The 17,777-nt window shown below is 37.6% G+C and overlaps 1 protein-coding gene across 1 annotated transcript in view; it reads right to left on the bottom strand.

Annotated features, from left to right (window-relative positions):
- PDK3 (pyruvate dehydrogenase kinase 3) overlaps positions 1-16,206 on the bottom strand; it is a 36,184-nt gene extending 19,978 nt beyond the window's left edge. Inside the window, exons 1-3 of the mRNA XM_031060201.1 lie at positions 16,070-16,206; positions 8,911-8,982; positions 1,207-1,391 (exon numbers count right to left, since the gene is read on the bottom strand). Of these exons, the coding sequence (XP_030916061.1) occupies positions 1,207-1,391; positions 8,911-8,982; positions 16,070-16,179 (367 nt within the window). The 5' untranslated portion in view covers positions 16,180-16,206. The remainder of the gene's footprint in view (positions 1-1,206; positions 1,392-8,910; positions 8,983-16,069) is intronic.
- Between the last annotated feature and the right edge of the window lie 1,571 nt (positions 16,207-17,777).

Raw genomic sequence — 17,777 nt, 5'->3', positions numbered from 1 at the left:
ACAGACACTATACAAGGTCAACTAAACTTTAAGCATCTACAAGCAGTTTTACGCCCAGAACAATTAAAGAGGAGGATCCACAGGAAAAGCTAGTTCAGTTCAATGAATCAAGTTCAATCTTTTGGGATTACTGCAAATTACAGTAGCACTCAGCCCAAAAATTGTATTAGGACAATGTTTGTACTTTATTGCTAGGACTCTTCTTTGAAAGCCTTTTAACTTGGTTTTATGTCTCTCACTTCTCTGCCCAGGTGCAAGTAAAGAAAAAGCTGTACATTTATCTCATTTTCTGTGCTTTGCCACATTCAAGTTATCTGTACACAGGCAGCAAGGCATTTGTTAGTCACATGAAAGGCTACTGGAAAGACACTCAGCTTGTAGTAAAACACCTCATACTCCAGCATCTGCATTATCTGAAGCATACAACAATTTCTAAGGGCTCAGAAAAGCAAAACACTGAGCAGAGAATGAAGCTCTAGAGCTAAAAGGCACAAGACACACTAAAGCAGATCAGAAGACTGTCCTTAACTTTACACAGATCACTTTCTGCATGGTTGCACATACTGGTTAATAGGAGCTGTGCAAGTAACTCCCTTCACTCTGTAATATGAATATAAAAAAAGTGAGTTTATTAGTAACAACAAATGAAACAGAACCTAATGACAAAGGATGACTAATTCCAGCATTTATCCATAAATAGGAAGTAAGGGAAGACAAGATGTAATTTAAAACTTCAGTTAGAAATACTCAACACCTTTAGAAGGCAAGAAAGTCTAGCTAACTTGCTGGAAAAAACAGTATGTATAGTACATAACCTATTCAAAATGTATGGCATCTTTGCATTTCATTATGAAATAAATATGAGCTCTACAAACTATGTTGAAAGCTTTGTGAACAGGAAGATACAGCTACTCTACTACTACCTAAAATACTTCACGTATCACTTCACAAGCCACCTCAGCCAGTAAGACTAAAAAGCAACAGCCACACTAACAAAGACTGACAGCGCTAAAAGAAAGCACACTGGTGTTTTGGATTCATTTCTGATCATTGCAAAGTACCAAATTACCCAGCTGCCAGTATCTCTTTTGCCACAACTAGCACAGAATAGTCATGAGTAAGGAAAAAAAAATACAAAACAAAGCTTCATCTTCAGGTTTACAAGCAATAACTGAGTTTCCAAGGAAGAGAAAAGCAATTACTTACTGTGCTGGTTAATAAGCATACGGAAAGAGATGCGGTTGGTGTAGAATCTATCTAGGAAATACTGGATGTTACTGCTAACAAATGGATCAAAGCCATATTTTTCCTTGTACTCAATCACCCCTTGTGCCATGGTTGGAACCACGTCATTGTGTCTGTTCCTGACTTTAATTAAAACATCTAAAAAGCTGGAGGAAACAAAATTAGAAACAGATTATTAGAAATAAAATTAAACTCAACAGCATAACCATATTATCTCTTTACTATGCCTCCCAGTCAGAAACAAATATCAGAGGGAAAATACAAAAATATAGCACCTAAACAAGCCTATTTAAAAAGAAGTATTTGATCAATCTCTCACTCACAAGACCTGTGAAACATTTAGAGCCCCAAATTAAGTTATTCCTCCCACAAATATTCATTGAAATTAAATCAATCTCTCTTCAACATTGATGGATAGCAAAAGATTCTCTTTCACCACAATCATATGCACTACCATAACTGTCATCCCCTGCAACTCCAAACAGTAGCTGAGAGACTGGAAAGGAAACTCAGGGAAAAAAAACTGATCCTCCTTTAAGATTTCCTTAGAAAAATCTGCGCTTTCTTCCCAACACCTCAACCCATGCAGTGAACTTTGAATGCATTTCCTTCACCTGGCATCCCTTGGGTTAAGTCAGAATCTCAGGACAGGTAATTGTGCGAGTCCTGCTCAGTTTCCTCTGCCACCACTGGATGGCAGAGCGAATACAACGGAGCTCTCGTCCAGAGCTCGGCAGCTTTTAGATAAAACTCCCATTGCTTTTAACAAGCATTTCCTTTGAAACAGCTTGGAGGATTTCTGTTTCTCCTGCCAAGGCTGGTCAACACCTATGATGTTCAATGTGCTCATCATTTTTTCCCCCATATGCAAACCCATACATACTTGAAATATCAATTATTAATAGCTTTCTAAAGAGGAAACATGGAAAATCAGTACTACTTAATTCCGCTACATTCTCCAATATTAAATTAATGTTAACACCACAGTGTTTATATAATGCTGTTATAGAAAGTACAAATGGTGAAATGCAGCTTTCCAAAGAAAGCAGAGCTGGAACACTTGTTCAACTACGCCTGCATCTGCAATTCTACAGATCCTTTTCCAAAAAAACATCAACAGAACATTCTTTGTAGATTTATAACAAATACTGAAAATAAATGTATTCATTATTTTTATCAAAAGTAGAATAATGCTAATGAAAGAATCACAGAAATCATTGAAAGGTCATCTAGTCCAATCCCTCTGCAAATGAGCAAGGGAAAGAACAAAGACCACAAAAAGTAAAAAAGACCAGCCACTGGTCACCACATATAAATAAGATGTTTTCTCCCTTTTCAGCACCACTTAGTCAAGACAATTTTTTTTATACTATTGTTAACAAGTGATACACTTTTAAAATAATTTCTCCCACTCTACACTGCCATCAGCAAAGGAATGTAGGATCCCTTTTTACTAGTTTTTCCTGATCTTTAGTCTAGCTAGCAGTTTTTGCCTGTGTGTTAACAAACAGTTCAGCAGTCTTTCAACACTACTCTGTTGCATAAAAAAGGGGAAGTTTTAACTGCCTAATTCCCCATTCTAAATACTATCATAGTACAGAATGACTGTTCTCTTACTTACCAGTCTTGCTGATTGGGCAGTTTAGAACATTTAATGCTTAAAAGGTTTATAGACCTTATATGTTTATTGAGTATTGGCTCTGTGGGATCTGTTACCTCTGAAAGGTGATGTCAGAGCCTGGTGCCTGGCTGTACTTGTGCTGCTTCTCTGTTTCTGAGCAACAAGGCCCTAGCAAAGAGCAGAGCTGGAAGCAATGTTTACAGTCACATCTGAAACACAACTGACAACACTCTCTCCTAACTGTTGTTTGCTCTGCTATTTGTTTTTAAATACCTCCACTATCCAAAATATATACCTGATGCCAAGAGAGCAAATTGTTCACTGATATCCCACTACAAAAGTGTTTCAATGCACAGAGCATGCCAGAGGGCAAAGGGCTTAGGTTTATCTGCTGCAGACCAGCAAAATCAGAGCTGAAGCTTAGCCAGCATAAAACTAAATATATAATAAAGGAATGCCTGATTATTGCACTGATATGACAGTTCCTGTTCCATCTTCCAAGATAACTGAGTTCACTCATGTGTTTCCATTAAGCAGATGTTTTTAAAGGAGTAAACACAAGAGGAATACAGGCACATTTCAAAGGAGCAGAGCAGAAATCAGAATACACCTCCTTAAGCTTAACACTCATTCCTTACTGTCCCTCTACCTGCTACATCCCCAAAAGCCACAAAGCTTTTACTGTACTCAAACTGTGGGACACCATATCAAGGAATTTTTAAACTGTTTATGGGATTAACTAGGAATACTCCAGAACAGCTCTGAAAAATTTTTACCAGTTACATTTTTTGTCCACAATTCTGTGTATTTTCAAAACCACAAAGAATAAATAATGCAGTTGGTTTGACAAATGAGAAATTGTTATTAAGAAGCTACTTTAGTTCAGTGAGCTTCAGTGGTTTCTGCATTAACAGAAGAATACTTAGGGCATTACCACAGGTGTTAAATAAATAAAGGCTAAAAAAATTCTGCAAATACAAGAAATAACTTGTGTTGTGACATTCATTAATTAACTTCCTAATAACATACATATATTATTCTGTTTTGATCCATCATTACAGTACAAGAAAACAAGCATAAGAAAGTCAATATAAAGACAAAGGGAATTTTTTTAGTGTCTCTTATGGATAATATTACCTGAAACATGAAAAGCACAAAAATGATGAGTAAAAACCCTTTTAAATGCAACAAATGCAATGGTCTGGGGTTTTTCCATATGGCTGCTCTTTTTTGAATCATTGCTAACTGGCAGCTGAATATCACAAGAAAGAGAGGTAGAAGTTCATACTCTGAAAGATTTCTCTACTAGAAAGTATATCTACTTCCAAAGTTCAAAATTAATTAAAGTAGCATTTCACATTACGTAAAAGTAACAAAACAGCACCTTCTTAATCAGATGAACTCCAATATTTACTTAGCTCAAACTGCTTACAGAGCCACTATTTTAACTGCAACGCTGCAGAAAGGAAGGTTCTTGTTTACCAAGTTCCTTGTGCATGTTATCTCAGACATGCTGGCAGCTGAGGGCTGCAGTGGCTGCCAGCTCCAGGACACTCCCCCGCACACCCTCCCTTGAGAGGGCCACAAAGAGAAACCAGCAGAGAAACTCGGGGTGTAGAGGCTGCACTAAATGTCCTTTGAGAGCACATGTGAACAGCATTTTTTACAAACCCTTCAATTTCTGAAACACAGCTTAAACCTGCATGCATTGACTGGATAGTGACATTTTGGGCAATTTCCAACACTTCTGCCCACTTGAACCGTTCACCAAGCGTGGACACCTTATCTTTGGGCTCCTGTTATCACATTGATTGGCAGAACTGCAGAAAAACTTCCTCCTGACCCCTCTACAGCTAAAAAAGATATCTGTGTTATCAAAAAGGTAAAAGTAACATGCCATTTTACTACTGACAGTGACAGGAATGTGGCAATGCTGCAGTAAGGCTTCATAAGGTCTGCTAACCAACAGAGAAACTGAAACACTTCTGAAATGCTTCATTAGAACAAAGCAAATGGAAAAAAATATCTTCAAAGGATTTTGTCCAACATTCACAAAAAGGTAAAACTCATGAACATCCATCTGCCCAATTCATACACTAGGAGCAGAGAGAAGTTGGGCCACTCTGAAAATGAGCTCTAGTTTAGTCTCTGCATCAACTCCTATAACCACTCACCCTCTCCCCCGCAGGGGCACTGCTGCCTTTGCTGGCCACACACCAACATTTTAGGGAGCACAGAGCTCAAAGTAGGCTATTCTTCCACTACATCCATTTCCCAATTCACTTCACTGTGTGGCCTCACACACAGCTGTGCCAGTACATGGATGACATCTATAATACCATAACATTAATACAGAAAATGGTTTCCCCAGGAAGAGAGCCCAAACTCTTGAGAACTCCACAGCAGGCTCCCTAGCCAAGCAGCGATAAAACCACAAATAGTCAGGGGACAGTTTTCTGTTCAACTGATAAAAGCATTGCACCATTTTAGAAAGCAGTAATTGAAGAACTACTGCCAACATTGATAGAGCACATCTGTGGATATCCAACCTCCTTGAATGATCAGTTTAGCTCCCCTTCTCTCCTCTGCTACTGTTACTCAGAACAGAAACTGAAGTCCACCTCAGCTGACAGAACAAGGCACTCTTTAATGTCTAAAAATCAATTGCCCTGTTATTCTTCATGCTTTTTGAGTGTCTGAGGTGGACAGGCATGGACCATGTTCAGCTCCAAACAGAAGCTGCTGGGATGGTACTGGAATAAAGGCACTTCCACCCAGGCAAGACTCACATCCTGTGGCGCTAGTTAAAGGAGAAGGGATGGGGGCCATCATGAAATGCCTAAATCACCTGATATCCTTGGACAAGGATGGGCATTCAGTGAGCAAAGGATGCAAAGCTGGGTCTTCTGTACTATTAGCCATATACCCTGTAACATTAACAAGTAAAATGTGCTGTTCTAGAGCCTGTTCCACACAGGAACAGGCCAGTGGAAAGGAGCCAAGAGATTAAGCTGCTCCAACCCCTCATAGGTTGCTCTTGGTACTCGGAGATACCCCACAGCTACTGCCAGCAAAAAGGGCTTTGGTCTAAAGGACCAGACATACTTTATAATCTTCCAAGTTTTTCTTTAAGCAAATCAATCTGGTTAAAGAAAAGAACTATTTCCATTTATGCATCCCTAAAGACATTTAAAGTGTCTTCTAGGACTTAAATTCCTAGATAAAGGCTCAAATTCCATATGTAATGATACATGCAATCAGAAGAGAACAGAAAACTTTTATGCAAACTTAATTTAACTTAGAATTGTGGGGGTTTTCCCCAGTGAAAAGCAGCATTCCTGATACTTTCTGATCATACTGATGGGCTTCTGACCACAAGACATGAAATTTGCATTGGGCTAGAAAGCAGCAACATGGAATACTGGCACAGGAATTGAGAAATTTGTTAGATTTACCTGTGGTATCCTAAGATAAATATGGACATAGTTAAGAGTATTTTTGAAAGACATAGTTTGTAAAGAATGTTTTTAAAAGTCTAATTACAGCTCAATATGCAATTAAAGAGAGCTTCAGTAGGCTTCAGTAAGTTAGGAAGAGATGACATCCCACAGCAGGAAAGTAAATCTGACTTTCTAATCTTACATAGTCTATCCAATACTGCCAAACAGAACAAATCTGCTCTTTAATCAGATAATACAGTTTTAATGTCTTTTCAAAGGTCAGATGCAGTACAGAAGACAGCTCTTACTGTCAAACGCCCTAACTGAACTTCACCTCAATAGGTAGCAATAAATTCCATGCATCCTTATTCTATGTACACAATTACACAGAATACAATAAGTGCAAGATTTCAAAGCTTTTAACAAACAGTTATCCTGAATGATATTGATATTTGTTTCATTATGAAATATTTGTTCTCATACTCATTTAGAGCATCGCAAACAATATTTGCAGTTGCCATGAAACAGTATCATGAATGCCATATCCATATGGTAGAATCAGATAATTGATGTGTTAATTATGAGACTGTAAACCAGATCTCAAAGAGAACTACTCATTAGCCTTTATTTATTATACTGCGATCTACCTTGAACCTCTGAAGTTCATAAAAAGCTGAAATTCAGTTACCTATATACAGAACGCCAAAGATGGTTTCAGAAGTTACAAAACCACAACCTCAACCCACACATCCTGGACATGACAGGCTTAAAAGGACCTGTGTTACATTTGCCAAGCTCACTCAGGTGTTCAGGACAGCTCATGCCATCTCAAAGGGCAGTAGACACCTAAGTTTTGGTAATTTAACCCCTTAAAGGAGAGCCTGCTGATAAACTAGTCACAAACAGAAATTCCTGTGTCATCAGCAAACATGCTGATGATGTAAATACAGAATCACAAAATGTGACAGCTAGAGGCGGTTGAAAAATTGATTTGATTTATTCTCTACAGAATAAGCATACCTAGAGAATGTCACTAAATCTATCTAATCTATTTATAAAAGCTTTTAAAATGGATGGTCTACAGCCTTCAGTCTGTTCTCATTAATATTACAATCTTTACTTTTTGCCCTGCACACATGCTCAACTTTAATATAAACCAGACATTTTTTAATGCTCCAGTTCTTCAGTTAGAGCAACCCATTATTCCTTATTATAGTGACCTTACTTTTTGGCACATGCAGACTTCCAGTGTCTCCAGTATCTTTTTTTGCCAGTCTAGACAAATGCCTTCAGCATTATTCAGAGGTGGAACTACCCAAGTCTCTAAAGCTTGTTCCCTTCACATCAGTACTGCCCATGAGTGTTTTAATTTCTTAAAAGGCAGTACCCAGAACTGCAGGCAGAATTCCAGCACAGTACTCACTCTGAGTAAATGGTTACTTTCCCCTTGTTCAATAGCACTACAACTCAGTCAGTCTTTAATCCATATGGCTCCTTCTACAGCTCTGCCACACAGGGAACTTCATACTCTTGCACCTGAGCTTCCCCTACATGTATTGGTTGAAACACAAAAGCTAAAGTGTCAAGATCTCAGATAACACGCTCACAACCAAAAGTGCACAACATTTGAAATGCAGCACCTCCCAAAGCCCTTATTTAACCTAATGTAACAACACAATGTATGTATATGAAGTTTGCTGAAGGCAAAACACCATTTTTGCACAACACAGGCTGCACGGTGCACAAACAGAGCAAGACATTCGGTGAAACTCTCTTTAAAGCACTGCTTGATCATGCAGGATTTCAGAGCTTAAAAAGAAATCCAAAAGACAAACTACCTTAAGAAAGTTAATTAATGGAACAAAAACCCTGCAAGAAGTAATATCCTGAAACAAAGCTGACTGCTATAGGTACAGGGTAACAACAGACCCTAGTGTTGGACAGCTCTGTGTGTGTGTGTGTTTTATTTGTTTTGTTTTCAAGTCTCTGATGTGTATGTTGCACCTGCTGTTCTCACATGTGGGGTTCTTCTCTGTTTTATGCATACACATTTCAAGGAAACATTCTAATGGTAGTTTCAATGTGATTTTGTTGATAAAGAAAATTGGCTAAGTTTTCCTTTCTTTTCAAGTAATGCTATTCTGTGAGGTAGGTGAACACCACTAATTGAAGTCCATTAGAAAAGCTTTTAGATAAAAACAATGACTGACACATCAGAATGCTTTCAAACTGAAAAAAACCCAAACTATTAATGTATTAACATACTTTATTTACAATAGAGCACTAAGCTCAATGTATACTAAAAGGACATTTTACTCTTAAGTATCTGATATGCAAGTATAGTCTCAAACCCATGTTGTTTTCTCAATACAGTCTTGAAGGAAGTATTTCATGCCATTTCTTAAACTACCAGTCTGCATAAATACAAAATATACTGTTCAAAAGCACTTAGATACTTACATTCGACTCCAGATCACAATTTTAGCTTTTGCCATATACATTCTAACTTACAAATAAGGTAACTGTTTTCCTAGAGTACAAAACCACTTGGTATTTGAGACAGATTATCTGAAAAGGAACTGTTAGGAAAAATAAGTTACTCACTCATCCAGAACATGAGGATCCTCAGGACTTTTATTTTCGTATTCTAAAAGCTCAAGGAAACTCTGCATGTACCTGAAATAAGCAAAAATTATAAAAAGAGAATTAAAATACTTAAACATAAAATACTTTTAATTTCTTTAGTTTTAAGACTACAGGGTCATGTAAAAGTAATAGATGCAGAGTACACAGTTCTCTTCAAAGACTAAAAGTAAGAGGGATGCTGCAACAAAGGGAAAGAAAGCAACTGCAATATGTTATATTATGTTAAAAAGTATTACTTATGACCTTACAGTCTGCAATTCAGGAAAATTGCTATATAAATGCAATTGAAGTCAACAGAAGCAAAACCTCTCTACAGGTACATCTGTAATTTCAGGTAGTTTGTCCCTGTATCTTGATTTTTCCGCTCATCTACTCTGTACTGATGTTAGTTTTTTCCCATATTCCTCAGACAGCAATCCAAGTTTTCTTTCAAAAGCTCAGGGGAACACTCCCCAAAAGGCACAATAACAGGACTGCACCAAGCTGGTCCTACCAGAGCTCTCCAGGAGAGCACACCCATTCACACACTCCCACAGCTCCTCTGTGTGACACAACCCTCGGTTTCATAAAAACCCCTCTTACACAACACAGCTCTCTCCTGCTCAGACTTTTGGTTCACAGGAGATTAACTGAGGCTTAGAGCCCCAGAGGACCCAAACCAGAAGCCCTCAACATGAATGTTGCCAGCCTGCTCTGTAGGACCTTGGCACCACCAGTACAAGTTCTGCCCCTCACACACAGTGCTGTGCCTCAGGACCAGCCATCACCCCTGGAGCAACATTCAGCAGCTCAGATGGAGCTTTATGGACCACAGAATCCAGGACCTGCTTCCTGAGGTAAATAATCACACAAGGAAACAATCACACACATAAAAGGGAGGGTTTCAATGCTACCCTCTTTTCACTCCTGGTTAAGTGTCACAGACATATTTTATAAAAAATCCTTTCCTTAGGATTTTTTCTCCTGAGAAGCTGAGAGGCCACAGGAACAAAATGTAAACAATAATTATCTGCTGCTGTGGAATGCAACAAGTGAATCTGTGATTGGTCTCATGTGGTTGTTTCTAATTAATGGCCAATCAAAGTCCAGCTGTCCGGACTGTCTTAATCAGTCACAAGCCTTTGTTATTCATTCCTTTTGTATTCTTAGCTAGCCTTCTGATGAAATCCTTTCTTCTATTCTTTTAGTATAGTTTTAATATAATATATATCATAAAATAATAAATCAAGCCTTCTGAAACATGGAGTCAACATTCTCGTCTCTTCCCTCATCCTAAGACCCCTGTGAACACCACCACAGCTAAGCACTGCCACTCCAACTACAGTATCAACACTAATCAGATGGCAATCACACGTGTGTGTCAACAGCTCCAACTCCCAGCAGAGGTGAAATAGACAGAAGAAAAACCAAACAAACCTTTCTTGCACATGAAAACAACTAATTGAAAGGTCTAAACATCTAAAGCTAACACAAGAGAGAAAAGATAACCACAGAGCTTACCCAAGGGAAAAGCAAAACACACAACCAAGCCTCTCCCTTTTCAGTAGCAGCTACCCAGTAGATTAGGTCAGCTCAACAAAATGACCTATGCATAAGCTCTTTTGGTAGCAGTTCTATGTTAAGACCAGCTTAATAAGGGTATGAAACTCCATCCTGCATCTTCAAGCTACAGTAAAGCTTGGGCCAGCACTGTTGTCTATGTGACTCCCTCCAGAACCACATGCCACTTGGTCCACCTCCATTTCAAGCTTCAACCACAGGTCACTGTGACACTCCTCAGGGACACTGACATTTTCACCATGTTCAGTACAGGAAGAGCAGCTCATGTCCCTCAGTGCATTTGTGTCCTCCTGCAAACATCAGGAACCATTACAGAAATCCCCCAAATATTTGTCACTTATGAGAAGGGCACATAGCTCACACCTTTAGTAGTGCTTATTTTAAAAGATGTTATTTTATGCTGCTAAGAGATGGCACCAGTTCACAACCATCACACTCTGAACTTGGCTGATTCACATGCAACAACAATTAAATCATGATCATGCTCACTCAGAGAGGTACATGTTCTTCAACCCCCACCTGTCATTGTATAATACTATCAAAGTCCTGGTTCTGAAACTTTACCACATTTGAGAAGCAACACAAAGGTTGTTTTTAACACAGACCTCCTACCATAAATGTCAAACCACAGCGATCCTGTGCAGACACAAGGATAAAACAGCAATGAAGGCTGCTGGTACTGAAGGCACCTGATACCTAGTTTTTGTACTGCGTGGATTTGACTGGTTGCCTGCCATTACTGGAGAAATTAGGGAAACAGGCAATGCTTTTCCTTTAGAGATCTCTCCTTCTGATTCTAAAGCAAAGGAAATACCCCTTTAGAAGTCAAGTTCATTAGCAAAAGTATGGTACCCAGCAAGTTAGCTCAGAGAAAAGGTGAACTTCAAACCAAAGTCACTCAAATTTCTTCCAAGCCCATGATTAAATCAAGCTAGAAAAAAGTCACTTATTGTCAAACAATCCTAACCCACTGCTCAGTGCCTACACTGTACATCACCCAGTCTGGGGTGCTGTAATACCCTGTGTCTGAAGTCTCTGAATAGAAACTCAGAGGTGCAAATGCTGAACACCTTTTTCTTTTATGCAGGTGTGATTTCCAGTTTGTACACCAAATTCAACCCCCCACCCCACTCCCTCTCTCCCAAATTAAGAAAAAATATGTTTAAAGGAAATTCAAAACTCTGGTCTTAATAACCACCACCACCATTACACTCTGAGGAAGGTGAGCAGCCAGCAATACAGTCCATTCCTGTAAAAGTGTGTGTGAAAAAGTTATTTTCTTTTCATACAATCCATCTACTTCCTTGCATTTTGTTTTAATTTGAATTGTAGGTGCAGAGAGGGATAAATGAAGATGGTAACTACAGGATTTGTAAAGCAATGAAAAGCAAGACCTTGTGATGTTTAAACATAATTCACATACAATTACCAGCCAGAAAGAACAAAAAAGTACCAGAATAGTGCATTAATTACTGTATCATTAATAAATCAATACAACTATACAGAATACAAATCTAAAAAAAATTCCAGCATATATGAGAAAAAGAGAATGTCAGTTATATTTTGCTATATTTGGTGAGTCATCAAAAGCAGAAATCAAAGTCCATGCCCTTCAAACATATTGTCTTTCTGTTGTTTAATTTTTTATCACAATACACTACAATTCATTGGGCAAGCTCTTTGGTTTCAAGCACCCTTTTGCCTTGTTCTTCTGTTAATTACTGCCACGTAGATCTAATTCTTGTTAGTCTGCCAAATGCAATAATTTTAGAATGGCACATTTCATACATGAAAGCACTGCAAAAGCCCATAATGTCAGCTCTGGATTTTATTTTTTTTAAAAAATCATGCAAGATACTTCTGATTTTTCCTTGATGTGTATTTCACTAAGATTTTCCTTTACAATCATTTTAATACCAAAGCGCTAAAATGATAAATCTCCATGGTAACACAATCTTGCTAGCATAGTCTCAATGTAGAAAATAAAAAAAAAAAACCAATTATTAATCCCCAAACTGTACATATTTCTCTAATGGGTCTTTCCCAAGAGAGAAATGGAAATTTATAGCATTTTCTAAGGAAAAGCACTGGAAAAAATAGAGAAATTTGTCCAGGGCTAAAAAAAATGTGAATTTTACATATAACTGAGTAATATACTGTGCAAACCTCACATTTACTTTTGATATTTTATAAGCTCTAACCTTATTCATTGTAAGGTTTTATTGTAACTATTTTCCTAAATCACATTAGTGACCATATCTTTTATTAAACAATTCTGCTATATATTCAATATCCTACCTGCACTTTAGCTATAGTGCTCTCTCAAAGCTGGCCAAAAACAAGCCCACTTCTTTGGGTCAAGCAAGCTGCCCATTGATTTTAGAAGCTGAAAACAAGGCGCTGATTGTTGATCTGTCTGCTGTTTGGAATCACTGCAGCTCACAGCCAGAACATATTAACTGTGCTTCAGTCTTGAGTCACTTGATTTCTTTCCTACTCCTTGCAAACGATACACACAAATTAAGCTACGAGCTCAAACTGGGACAGAGCTGATGTTTGACCTTTACTGAAATGCAAAACTATTATTTTTGGTTTGTTCAGAGTTCACTCTCTGGGTAATGGGAGCTTTATTCAGGAAAGTGTAGCTGAGCAGTACAAAGGAAGGAGAGGGGTCTTGCCTCTCCTCAGTGCTGCACACATCAGGCTGAGGAGCCCAGAAAGGAAGGAGAAAAAAACCAACAGAGCACCTTTCCCAAGAGCAATCAAGCAATCAGTTGTAAAATCAGATAGGCAGAGAAGCACAGGAAGCCAAGTGCCTCCAGCATGGCCATGGAGATGGATGGGAGAAGGAGAGAACAGGCCTTGCCTGCAGCAGGGAGCAGCAAAACCAGGCTGCCTCCCAAGGGAATCTCAAGGGTGAGAAAACTGAGCAACCCAGAATGTTTGATGGCTGGAAGCAGAGGGGATTGATGGGAAAGGATCCAGGCTGCACTGTAAGCAGGGCTGATTTCTTATTCCTCTATTTACAGAGCACTTTAAATTATAAGTCTAATAAAACCCATCTTAAAGATTAGGACCATTGTGTATTAATTTTTGGCATGCTGGCATTAATGAATAGATTGGGAACTCAAATGTTAAAGCTCCAGCTAATTTGGAGTCTCACCAAAAGCAAATAAAAGCAGATTTTCTAGCGTAAAATCATAGCAAAAATGAAACAAACTTGCTTGTGACTAGATAAATTATTGAATATTAGAAAATAAATATATTAAAGTGAGTAAGGAATTAAATGTTTTTCTATCTTATGGCAAATGTACAATAGATTTTTGCTTCCCTGTTAATGAACTGCCAAGCTTTCTGAACCTATGGCATAGCAAAAACAAAGGATCGTGAAATCTGATCCTCAAAAAAAGATTTTCTTGAAGTAGTTTTGAACTGCATTAAGAAGAGGGGGTTTTTTCATTTTACAAGCTCACAAAACAGCTGAACAACTAAATTTATATTTATTTATTCTACTACATAAAATTCAGGAATCTCACTCTGATAGTATCTCTAAACTTTAGGTTAAGGAAAACACTCAAGGTAATTCACACTGAAGTTAATAAAACCTTTGGTTTGGTCTTTTTAAAAGATAAATTTAAAAGTAAATTTTTCCCAAGGGTTATCATCAGGACTTACAAACTACAGGTAAATGTTTAATTAAGCAATTTAAAATCTCTGAACAGAAAAATAAGAACTAAGCTCTTTAAAATCCATGCCTATAATCAGGGGCAAAAATGCTACAATTACTTTTATTACAATTATTTATTATTATGCTATTATTACTTTTATTATTTATTATTTTATCATCTTATTTTTGACATAAGATGATAAAAATGTTCTCACAATCTCAATGAAGATACTGCTTTCCACAAAAACTCTTAGTTAGCTATAGATCACAATGAGAAGAAAATTACAGAAAACAGTTTCATTTCAAACTTCCATCTCTGGGCTTGATGTCCATTGCAACTTCTTCAGCACATTACAGTCTGGTCTTTTAGCCTGTCCAACAGGTAACTATTGGTCTACAGCTGTGATAGTGCAAATCACACTGTCATATAACACATGGTGCTACTTTTTTTTACTTGGAGTTTTTTTCCTTTTTTTAATCAGTAGTTATCTATCGTGGCCATAGAATTCATTATGAGTCCTCAAATCTCTTCAGCAAAAATTCTGAAGGGGCCTCCATTCTGAACACTCAGTTCCTTTGCCACAGGGATCCAAATGTTGCTTAGCTCTGGAGAGGCAGGGCAAAAGGACAAGCCACAGCACAGACATTTGGATTAGAAATATTATGCTGCAGTTACTACAGAAAAATTATTTCCTTTTCTTCATTCACCTATTTGTCCATATTTCATTAAAAAGAGGTTCACAAGTCAACCAGATTAGAAAAGCCTTGAAGGCCTGCATATTATCTACTCTTTTCTACAAGCATAACAACTTCCTGTGACATCAGACAGACAGACAAGCCTTCAAACCTTGCAAGCTGCACCTAACCACAAAGTGATTGTGTGGCCCCACAGCATTTACACTCACTTGAAGCACTTCATCACTGTACTTGAAGTGGTCATCAAGACATCCACTGTTATCTTGCAAAGACAAACACAATTCCATACATCCTAATTTATATTTTCTAAGTCTGAAGCTTGATAAACAGCAGACCCAAGCCAGCAGTCACCATACAATCAGCACAGAAGCTCTTGGCTCAAAGGCTGTGACTGAATTTAACACAAGCCTACAACATTAGCTGCTTTTACTGTTAAATAAGCTGCTACTCACAAAGAGACTTCTGTTGTATACTGCAAAAATATTTTTACAAAAAGTATTTGGAAAATATTAACAGGTAAATGGACAATAAATACCCCATGAACAACGATTTTTTTGTGCTTATACATCCAAGGCAGCAGTCTCTAAATCTCAGCAAACATGCAATTAGGCTAGAAATTAATTACTGTGGAAAAGATGGCAGGACTTTGAATCACTTTAGATCCACACTAGTTATTACAATGGAGAAGGTTGTTTACTGAATGACACCAGATTTTGACCCATTCCACACCAGATTTTTGACCCATTCCATACCTTCCACTGAATATCAGATTGTTTTTCAAGATTTAGCAGTGAGAAAAACAGATGAGGTTTTAACTTTCTCTCAGTGTTTTTGACAAAGGAAGAATAAGGAGAAAGAGCAGCTGTTTCAAGAAGCCATGAGTGCAATACAGTAAGGAATGTTTAAAAAGCTTGTTCTTGGAAGTTATGGACTAATTTTAATTACCTGGGAGACAACAGTATGTTTTTACTAACTAACAAGACTAACTTACAAATTCTTAGCTAGGATCCAGATTAGGGTATATACTCAACATTAGAAGAAAATGAAACTTCATTTGACAAGACACACTATAAACAATTCAAGGCAGAAAACTGACCGATTCACAAGAATTCAATGATTCTCTGTTGCAAGCAGAACAATACAAACAGTGTTAGTTTTACAATAACTTTCCAATGCACTTTTTTTTAAACTTACCAGCTCTGTACCAGCCCAACTGAAGGCCTGTTCAGTAAATTATCAGGCAGCAAATTGACTTCCCTCATGGTGTTCGCCAGTCGCACAGGAAGCTCCTTCCGCAGGAACATGTACGAGGTCTTCTCGCAGGCATTGTCACGACCTGGCAGAAGGAAGGAAAAACATTGCAGCAGATCAAGTGTTAGACTTCCTAATGTTAGAAGCTTTAAAAAAACACTTGTGAAAATAAGAAGTTTTAAAGCAATTTCAGTACTCACTTTTACTTTCTTCTCACTCATGAGACACATTTTAAACTTTTACCTTCCTAGAGTTTAACCCTTTTTGTCTGACATTTTTCCACATTTCACATCATCTCATTTTCTCTCCCTTCGCAAAAAGTATCATCATAGAAATAAAATGCCCATTTCACATCATCTCATTTTCTCTCCCATAAACAAAAATGCCTCATCATAGAAGTAAAATTCATCAAATATCAAATACTTGATATTACCTGGAAATAAGACCCCAAAATACTAGCTTTTATCAATACAACTTTTACATTAAAGTTAGCTTTTAAAAAGTAAATGCTGCACATCTAAGAGAGGGTAAGGAGTGCAAACAAAAGGACAAAACAATGACAACAGTTTGCTGACATTTCATGCCACAAGTTCTTCAACCTTTAGTACTTTAACATTTGAGCAGCACCTGCTGAGACCAGCACAGGCCACCATCCCTCGGACTGGCCTGTAAGATTATCACTAAAGACCTGGAAGGAAAGTCCAGTGCTTATCACCACACCCTCATTTGGAAAGGTCTCAGTTAAGATTATCTTTAACTTTCACTTTTAAAACACATTTTTATCAAGGCTAGTATTTTGAAAATAAAAAACACAAAAAAATCCCAACCATACAGTCAGAAAGCAAATAAATGGATCCAGCAAAATAACAATATCTTCCTGCAGACCTAGTGGTAACAGCATTCATTCTCTGAAGCCATCCTATACAAATTCAAAGACTGACATGACTAAGAGCAATCTTAAGCTAAAGTAGTTACTAAGGATACTGCAAATATTTAAAAGCACAAGATATTAAGACATTCGCCCAAGATGGAAAATCAGACTTTACTTAACACAGATTTTTGTGTTTTGCATCCTTTAACAAGTGGAGAAAGTCCTATCAATTAATCTCTAAAGATTACGGGTCAATTATTTTTTTTTAAAGTCCATGTTTTACTTGTAATGAACAGCCAGGATTCTGCTTTCATCTAGAAAGAGACCAAAGGTCTTTTGTGGTGATAATCAGTTCAACCATCTGCAAAATTTCTGAGTGAAGGCATAATGTGAGAGCTATAAATTATGTTCAAGCAAACCAGAAAGTGTTAAAAGCACTGCTAGGCACATAATCACTGAGATTTACAATTTGCAAGATTCAAGTACAATGCAACCAGCACAATCAGAGAGATACTTTTTAAGACAGTCCCATTATAATCACAGAGTTTTCACCTTCTTTGCATAGGTAACATGCATTGATGGATTAGTTCCCAAACCCTAACATTAGCTTGGGGAACATGCAGGAAGGATTAGGATTTCCCTTTTTTACTTGCTCATTTAGGTATCATCAATCATTAAATTCTGATAGTGCTACCAATTCCCTTCTAGTTCTTCCAGTAAACATTTGGACCTATTTTACTTGCTCCCTTTTTCACACCTCAATTACAAATACACACATCC

Source organism: Geospiza fortis, unplaced genomic scaffold (genome assembly GCF_000277835.1).
Source record: "Geospiza fortis unplaced genomic scaffold, GeoFor_1.0 scaffold161, whole genome shotgun sequence".
Taxonomy (NCBI): Eukaryota; Metazoa; Chordata; class Aves; order Passeriformes; family Thraupidae; genus Geospiza; species Geospiza fortis.
Note: the sequence above shows the minus strand (reverse complement) of the source record. Positions and strands in the feature narration are given on the sequence as shown.